At 31.1% G+C, this 9,091-nt stretch overlaps 1 protein-coding gene across 1 annotated transcript; it reads right to left on the bottom strand.

Annotated features, from left to right (window-relative positions):
• Window positions 1-258: 258 nt before the first annotated feature.
• On the bottom strand, window positions 259-4,092 carry LOC137820861 (4-coumarate--CoA ligase-like 9). The gene is made up of 7 exons (XM_068625155.1): window positions 2,903-4,092; window positions 2,133-2,322; window positions 1,748-1,893; window positions 1,600-1,667; window positions 1,075-1,177; window positions 803-946; window positions 259-617 (listed from the first exon to the last, which is right to left on the bottom strand). The coding sequence occupies exons 1-6, from the start codon at window positions 3,944-3,946 to the stop codon at window positions 821-823; spliced, it is 1,677 nt and encodes a 558-aa protein (XP_068481256.1). The 5' UTR covers window positions 3,947-4,092; the 3' UTR covers window positions 259-617; window positions 803-820.
• Between the last annotated feature and the right edge of the window lie 4,999 nt (window positions 4,093-9,091).

Here is a 9,091-nt window from a genome sequence, read left to right as displayed (position 1 = left end):
TGATTTACAACTTGTGATTTAGGTATTTTGGTGAATATGAGAGCAACTGCGAATATTAATATGTTGCATTTTATAGGATTAAATTTCTATACTTTAATTATCTTTATAATATTTCATGTGTATTTTATTATTTCATTTGCTTTATCTTGAAAAACAATGAATAACATTGATTTAATTCAAAGTATATTACATTTGACTGAATTGAATTATGTTAAAATTAAAACATTAAATAAGAAAATCAATGAGAGGACATGCATATTTTCAGATGAACTTTTATTAAGTAAAACCCTTGTGTTCATCTTTTACCACTGAAAATCAAATTGATGCAATCTTTCAGATCTATAGAACTCTCTATAAGCAAAGTAAAGAAAATGTTTGTTGAAGAAAGTTTGGTAAATAAAAAGGGGTGGATGAAGGAAGATGATTAAATTTGTGTGAGGTGTGTATGTGTGTGAATAGAATGATTGCTGATTTTTTGGTAATGGATACAAATGAAACACATGGCAAGCCTAAAAACCACTAAAATTCTCGGTAGTGGACTGGGGTGAATAATTACATGGTATACAACAGGCCAGGTGCTTCCCTGCATTTATTGCATCTGAACAGCTCACAATTATCTGAAATAACACAAAGTAGAGAATTTAGAGAACTGCAAAGTTATAATGGTTAACTTTCAAGAACCAACCCTTGAAAACAATAAATCCTAATAATGTTTCAAGTATTTGAAATGGTAAATATGTTAACATCATAACAAGAGAATTCCTAAAGAAAAAATGTAGCATATGTCAAGTGCTGCCTTTACATGCTTTTCTTTTCTAGATCACAATTTGGATGAACCACTGGATAGAGCATAATCAACTAATTCTCTCCTCAAAATTTTGCCAGCAGGAGATTTTGGGATAGAATTGACAAAAGAAACACGTCGTATCTTCTTGTAAGGAGAAACCTGCATGAATAACCATACTTAAGAAATATGACGAGAGGAAAAACACAAACTAAACTAAGAGTTGTTCAAAGGAACATCTAGGTTTTATGAGTGTTTATTACAGAACACAAATGGTTTCAGAAGCAAACCTGCTTTGCCACAAACTTCATGATCTGATCTGCAGTTATGTTGCTTCCAGCTTTTCTTACAACAAAGGCCATAGGAATCTGTCCTGCTTCTTCATCCGGGTACCTGTTCCCAAAAAAAGAATAGCAGACTTAGTGAACCTCGTAACAACAACACCAATTCATTTATGATAAGGGAAGTGAATTGCACGCATTAACAACACCCTTTTTTTCTTTTGGATTTGATTTGTCTTCTATAAGCTCAGCAAGGTTAAAGTGAGTAATCTCAGTCGATGATAAAAAAATTAACTGTTGATATAATATCCACCGATGCAACTGAGATTATTTACTTTGAATTGCTCACATTAAAGGAGCCAATGATATAATAAACTGACAGTTTAAAGTCAAAAGAGAAACTTGGGTTCTCTGTGACTTTCCCGTAGGAACTAGAATTGAGAATGAGGTAGCAAATTTAAATTTGTAAATCACTGCCATTGAAGACAACCAATCTGCTTCTGAATACACAAGATTAAAGGATTAGATCCATACGGAACTACTGCAGCATCAGCAATTTCAGGATTGGTGTGAAGTATGTGTTCCAATTCAGCAGGGGGAACCTGGAAATGGCTTGAAAAAATAGTAAGAAAAATGTAAAAGTAGTAAAAAAGGAAATTCATAAAAAGATGTAACATCTCACCTGATAAGCTTTGTATTTGATCAATTCCTTCAGTCTATCTACAATGTAGAGGAAACCATCGGAATCAAAATAACAAAGATCGCCCGTCTTCAGCCATCCCTCTGAATCCAATGTTTCAGCTGTCGCCTTCTCATCTCCTACATAACCTGCACCGGCACCATACCCATCACACCATGAATGAAACATACTACACATGCAAGACCATAAAATGTGGAGTAGATGTCTCAAGTGATATGAACTTTTTCTTCACTGCTTATTAGTATAATGCAACGAAAATGAACAGGCCTTATCTCAGATTACATTGGATTTTATAAATACGAAGATGTTGCAAAATGCTTATCTGAAAGCACAGTTTCACCAAATAAAAAGGAAATATCAAAATAACCTTTCATGATTGTTGGACCTCGAATCCACAGTTCCCCCTTTTGGCAAGGAAGTAATGCCTCTCCAGTTACAGGATCCACTATCTTGGCCTCCATGTTTTCTGATAGTCGACCCACAGAACCATGGCGCTTGATCTCCTCAGGCCCCAATGTTCTAGCTGCTCCTCCTCCACTTTCAGTCAGACCATAGCCCTGGGTTAAAATAGTAATAATAATAACAATAATCTTATGAGATTTATGGTATCATTTTTCAAATACTTGGATAAAAATTTGAGGGTTTTAGGCATGGTGGAGCATCATGGGAAAATTAAATTCGTTGATTTTAAAAGAAAATGACTTAATTTGTTCAAAAATATTAAAAACTAAAATATAAAAGTCTAAACAAGATAGATAGCATGTGAAATTACGGTATAGAGTAATTATGGTTTTGTTTTTGTGATAAACAAATTATCATGTGAGTTATATAAAAAAAATATTTTTAACTTGTATCAACAAACTTACATAGAATCATGTCTCAAGTATTGAAAAAAGTCCTTAAAAAACTACTCCTTATCCTTAACATAAGGTATAGTTTAGAAGAAATTTGGGAAACTTTTTGTAAGGTATTTTATTATTATTTATGAGGCATTAAATTTTCTGAACTGTCCTTTTGGGTCCTAGGACACAGTGGGGCAGGTTAGCCTTTCTCAAAAAGTGGGACCTGATTATCAGAAGGGTAACTAACCATTGCTCTGATATGAGTCGCATGATGAAAAGGTTAAGAACTGTTCACCTGGGCAATTTCCACGTTGGGGAATTTGGCTTTGAAGTCATCGGCGACCTGCTCGCCGAGCGGCGCGCCGCCACAACCGAGTATCTGCAGCGAGCTGAGGTCGTACTTGTTTACGAGCTCAGACTTGGCGAGAGCCACCACGAGCGGCGGCGACACCGGAATCATTGAGATTTTATACCTCTCCACGGCTTTGAGCATCCCTTCGAAATCGAATCTCTGCATCAGAACGAGCGTCTCCCCCATAGCGATGGACCTCACCAGCATGAAGAACCCGAACACGTGGAACAGCGGCAGCGTGAACAGTGACACGGGATGCGGCACCGCTTCGTCGGAATCTTGCAGGATTTTCTTCAGGTGGCAGAACCCGCCTATGAGTGCGATGAGATTACGGTGCGAGAGCAACACGCCCTTCACGCGCCCGGTGGTGCCTGAGGAGAAGAGAATTGCAGCGGACTCGGACTGACTCAATTCCACTCCGGGCGCACGTGAGTATGAATCTCCGTTGGCGTCGAGCATAGACAGGAAGAGCGGGGAGTCGATGAGAACGGTGCCGAATTTGAGGGTGGGGACGTTTGTGGCGACGGCGGAGGTGGCGAAGGCGATGGCGGGTTTCGTTAGTTGGATGAGGTGAGCTAACTCGGATGGGGAACTGAGCGGGTTGGCCGGTGCGATTGTTACGCCAAGCGAGAGGAGAGAGAAGTAGAGTACGGGAACGTGTAGGGAGGTTGGGGTGAGGATTAGCGCCACGTGGCCTTTAGAGAGAGGGGTGAGGGATTGGATGGAGGAGGCGAGGGATTTTACTTGGCGGAGGAAGAGGGAGTAGGAGAGATGGCGGCCGGTGGTGGCGTCGATGATGGCGGACTTATCAGTGGCAGCGGCGGGGAGGAGGGAAAGGGCGTAATCGGCGAGGGAGAGCGGCTGAGACGGCGGAGGGAGTGGGACGTTTGGACGGAGGCTGTGGAAGATTCTAGAAGAAGAACAGAAACCGGTGTTTGGGTCGATGGTGGTGTCTGGATGAGAGTGTGTTTGGTTTTGGGTAGCCATTACTGATTCCTCTCTCCTTCTTTTCTGTTTCTCAATTTCTATTTTATGTATATACCGTTATTGTCAATCACTCCCAGCACATGTAGTTCACGTGTTACAGTATAAATATATTTAAATCTTAAATATATAATTAATAATAGTATTTATGTTAAGGAATAATTGTCCAATATTACTTTCTTGAATTTCACGACATGAAAATCATGCAATTCACATGCATGGCAAAATTGTGGATGATAACCAAATCATATATTCTCTATAGATTATTGCATGCTTTTTTTAGAGTCCCGAGAATTAATAAAATTTGTTTATTTTTCTCTCTTTAAATTTGTATATCCTCGGAGAGTTCATGCACATCATCGGTGTTTATGATCTTGCCCTAATTCTCATGTTCCCACTTTCAAACTCTATGGTCCGGACTACTTCGACGATTCAACGAATTATGTAATATGATTAAATCGTTTTTTTTATAATTTATGGATAAAGTTATAATCATTATATTTTTATTATTTTAGATAAAAAAAATATAATAAGGACCCGTTTGTTTTTATCTATATCACATAAGTGTTTGTTCTTAAACATATGACATATAAAAATTTATTTTGAAAATTTTAAAATTTATTTTGAAAATTTTAAAATTTATTAATAAAAAAAAAATATTGATGAAATTTGTATCACATTTATTAAAAGTTGATATTAGTTGAGGTATTGCAATTCATAGAAGGACACTCGAAATTAACAATGACAAAACAAATCAAACTCAAAGGATTGGTCCACCGACCCATCATCATTTAGGCGGGGTGAGTTACCTTTTTGAAGTTGTCAACCTCTATTGGTCCAACTTGTCTAATATGCTAAAAAAAGTGTATTATGTTTACAAGCAACAAATAACAAATTGTGAACACAAAGGAGCACTTAAACAAGTTGAAAACAATAAAAGAAGTCCAAGAAGACACAAGAAACAGAGAGTCCACGAAGGCATAGGGACAACAAGCTTTGTTTGTGGTGGTGGTAGGATCGGATTGGGCTAACGTGTGGTGTGGCGGAAGAGGCATCGTGATAGAGGAGGGTTGGTCGGTCATGAAGAAAAGAAGAGTTGTGGCGCGGAACAAGGAGCCTTAAGGAGAGAAATGTGGTTTGGTTTTGTGTGTGTAATTTTTAAGGTTAACTTGCGCAGGTTCTACTGGCCAACCCGTTTTGCCTCTGGCCCGCACGAGTTGTGAGCTATGCGAGACGGGCCTTAATGAGTTCAAAGAGTCAGTCTACCCTATGTCTTATGTTATCGACTCGTGGGTCGGTCCGCATGACTCGCGTTGCTTTTGTCATCCCTAACTTTAGATAGATGATGAGTGAATTAAGTAAATCGATTTCAGAGAGACTTGGGAGATCACCCCTTGAAGACCTAGTAATTCAGTTGCTGAAGACTTGATAGTTCGATCCCAGGAGACCTCACTCAATCTCGACTGTATTTTTAGAATAACGATTCACTAGTACTGAGATTCCAGCAAAAACCCATTATTGACCCTCAAAATATAGTGAATTTGTTTTTACTATTATATAGGGGTGGCAATGCGAAGTGGGTCATGCGGGCCGGCCTACGACCCGCTACTAAAAGCACGGGGCGGGTTCACTAATTTAGCTCACTGACCCGCTTAGGCTCGCTCCCATATAACCAACAGCCTGCACGAGCCAACAACGGGGCAGAGCGGGTTTGTCCGCATAAATAAAAAATAATTATTATTTTATTTTTTTATATAAAAAAATCATATCTCAATCACACGTTATTATTGCAGTGTGACATTTATTTTATTTTATTTTATTTAAAAAAATAAATGTAATGTACCAAAGAAAAGTATGTTTTGTTTTAATCATCTAAAGAAGTTAATATTAAAAATTAGAGTGAATTTAGTTTTAAGTAAAATTTTATATTTAAAATTGTTAACAAAAAAATATAAAGAAGAGATTTCATTAAAATATTTTGTAGTAAAACTTTGATAAGATACAAAACTTTGATAAGATATTTTCATATACATATAGAAGGAAAATATATGCAAAACAAAACTTTAAGTATTTTTAATCAAAACCTTGACAACCTTTATACTTGAATGTCTTCATATTTTTTTAATTGAATGAATTAAATTAATAATAAAATTTTAAAAGCAATATCATTGAAAATAAAAGGAGATCGAATTTTTATTTACACTTGTTCAAAGAAATCAACTCTTTAAATATCATTCAACATAAAACCTTTGAAAGAGAAACATTAAATGCTATTAAATGGTTAATAAAAGTCAAATTTTCTCTTTCCTCGTTATACTCTAAATTAAACTAAGTTAGATGTACATTATTTCTTCAGGAATTTACATACCAACAAAATTGCATAGGTATGATTGTGTGTTCTCTACACATTTATATTTTTATTTTAGTATTATAAAAAGATATTTAGTGAATGAAATTTTAAAAAATAAATAATAAATATTGCTGATGTTATTTTTTTAATAATATTTAGAATTTCAATATAAGATATATTTAATAAGATGTAAAGTGTCAAAGTAAAATTCAAAATGAGGTGAAAATAACATATACAATACTGTAAGTAAACTTTATAAAAAAATTACTAAAAGATAAATACAGTAAAGCAATAAAAAAAATATAAAACACATAAATATTTTGAAATATTAATAAAACAATATACGCTTAAAAACTAGTAAGAAAAAACCCATCCTCATTTATTAAACTATAATTTTGAGAAATTCATAATTCTACAAAACAGTAGATACATCACAAGAATTAAAGAGATAAAATTTAATACAATAAGTATACATATCAATATTAAAATATGATAAACGAATTATTGAAATAAAAAAATATAATAAAAATAACATAATAAAAGATATATAGGACAACTTTTATATTAATTAGATTAAAAAAAAATATGTTCTTTTAAAAACAAAACCGTGTCAAATTTTAAAATCTATTAATTAAATATGATAATTGATTATAACGATATTATTTAAATCAACTTGTTGTGGAAATATTGGTGTAATTTATAGATTCAATTTTATATTAATATATTTTAAAAAAAATTACAAAATACTTTAAAGTAATTTAATGTGAAATATTTTTTTTTAAATGTAAATTAAATTTAAAATAAAATAAAAATAATTATAAATTTTTAATAAATAATAAATTATATTTCAGAATAAGAATATATTAAAATAAATTATTAAAATTTAGATTAATTAATATTTTTTATTTAGTTATTTTTTATTATAATAATATAATATATTTATAAATATTTTAATATTTTTACTTTAATAATTTATTATGTTACAGTATAGAATAAATATTTTATTTCATTTTAATTGATTAACTTTTTTTTTTAATCCATTATGATTCTTATTTATAAGTAAAATTTAATAAAATATTTATAAAAAGCATCTTCAAAGTCTTATGAGCAAATCATATCAAGTATCACATTTTGATTATATTAGAGTGAAAATCTAACAAATTTTAAAAAATTAAAAAGAAAATCATTAATCAAAATCGTTGTATGTTTAAATGATTTTGTATTCAGTACTAAATTTAATTGACACGACTTTCTTTTAATATGTCCAAAATCAAAATATTTTTACAACTTTTTCACAATAAGATGACACGGCTTCTCTCAATTTATATTTTTTTAAATTAACCTCAGTTTCAAAATAAGCTTCAACTTGTTCCACCATAATAAAAAAAAAACCCAAAGTTTTGTAATAACTGTTCAACGTTATTGAACTTTACACGACAACATCATCCACATGTAATATTTAATATGATTTGATTTTAACGTTGAAATTTGGAACTGTTGTTGAGATTTTAACGTTGAAATTTGCATCTGTTATTAAAATTTGACACTGCTGGTAAAGTATTGTGCCATTATTCAAGTATATACTGTTACGTCAGTAAAAGTAGTTAACTCCTACAATCAATATATATATAAAAAAGGTCCATGTAGCAATGCTAATTAAAAACATTTTTTAAATATAAATGTAGCCTTCAAAATTCAATAAGTTTCGATTTTTGTTCTGTGAAACGAAAACAATATTTGGTGATACTCATTTGTTATTTTAAAAGATTAAAAAATAATTATCTGATATTTAAAATTAGTTTATTGAAATTATATGAATTTTGTGTGATTTTTTTAGGGTAAATTCCCTATCTAGCACCATTTACACTTTTATTTCCCTAACTAGCACCCTTTTGTTTTTATTTCCCTATCTAGCACTCTTTTGTTTTTATTTTCCTATCTAGCACCCTTTTATTTTTTATTTCCCTATCTAGCACCATTTCAAAAATAAATAAATAAATAATTAATTAATTAATTAATTTTTTGATAATTTTAATTTTGAATGCATTAAAAATATTTTTTTTTAAAATTTTAAAATAGTTAGAAATATAATTAATGAATAAATAAATGAGTTTTACAAAATAAAAATAAAAAAAATAATAAATTTAAAATGTTTAGTTTAAAATTATTTTTTTTAAGAATGAAGAAAATAAAAAATTAAACCTTACAACAACATAAAAGTTGAATCTATAAATATAAATTAATTTTTATTTTTATTATTATTGATGATGTAATCATGTTAATTTCAAGTAAAAAATTACAGGACATAATTATAAAAAAACCAAAGTCAATTAGTATTAATTAATAGTGGACACACAAATAATTAAAAATGTTACACTTAATGCTTAAAAATGAGAAGAAAAAAATGAAAAAATAAATAAGTCTAGAAAATAAAAACAACAAAAATAAAATAAAAACAGAAATAAATAAAGAATGACAAAAAAAAATAATAACTAAAAACATAAAAGATATAAAATAAAGGCAAAAAAAATAAGATAAAGATAAAAGATATAAAAAAAATCCAAAGAAAATAAATATAAGAGATATAAGACGATACTAAATAAGTATATGTTGATCATAAAAATGAAAATAAATTAAAGATGACCATTCATTTAATACTTTCTTCAATAATGATACATTAAATAGTTTGTGTAAAATGAAACATAATTAATAACGAGAAGTGCACAATCCAGTAATGTTGAGACAGATTCTTTATGTGTATCATGGTGTTTGACCATATGAACATCTTTTTATTCGAT

Source organism: Phaseolus vulgaris, chromosome 9, assembly GCF_051622355.1.
Source record: "Phaseolus vulgaris cultivar YP4 chromosome 9, ASM5162235v1, whole genome shotgun sequence".
Taxonomy (NCBI): Eukaryota; Viridiplantae; Streptophyta; class Magnoliopsida; order Fabales; family Fabaceae; genus Phaseolus; species Phaseolus vulgaris.
The sequence above is the reverse complement of the archived record's forward strand: the minus strand, read 5'-3'. Positions and strand labels throughout refer to the sequence as shown.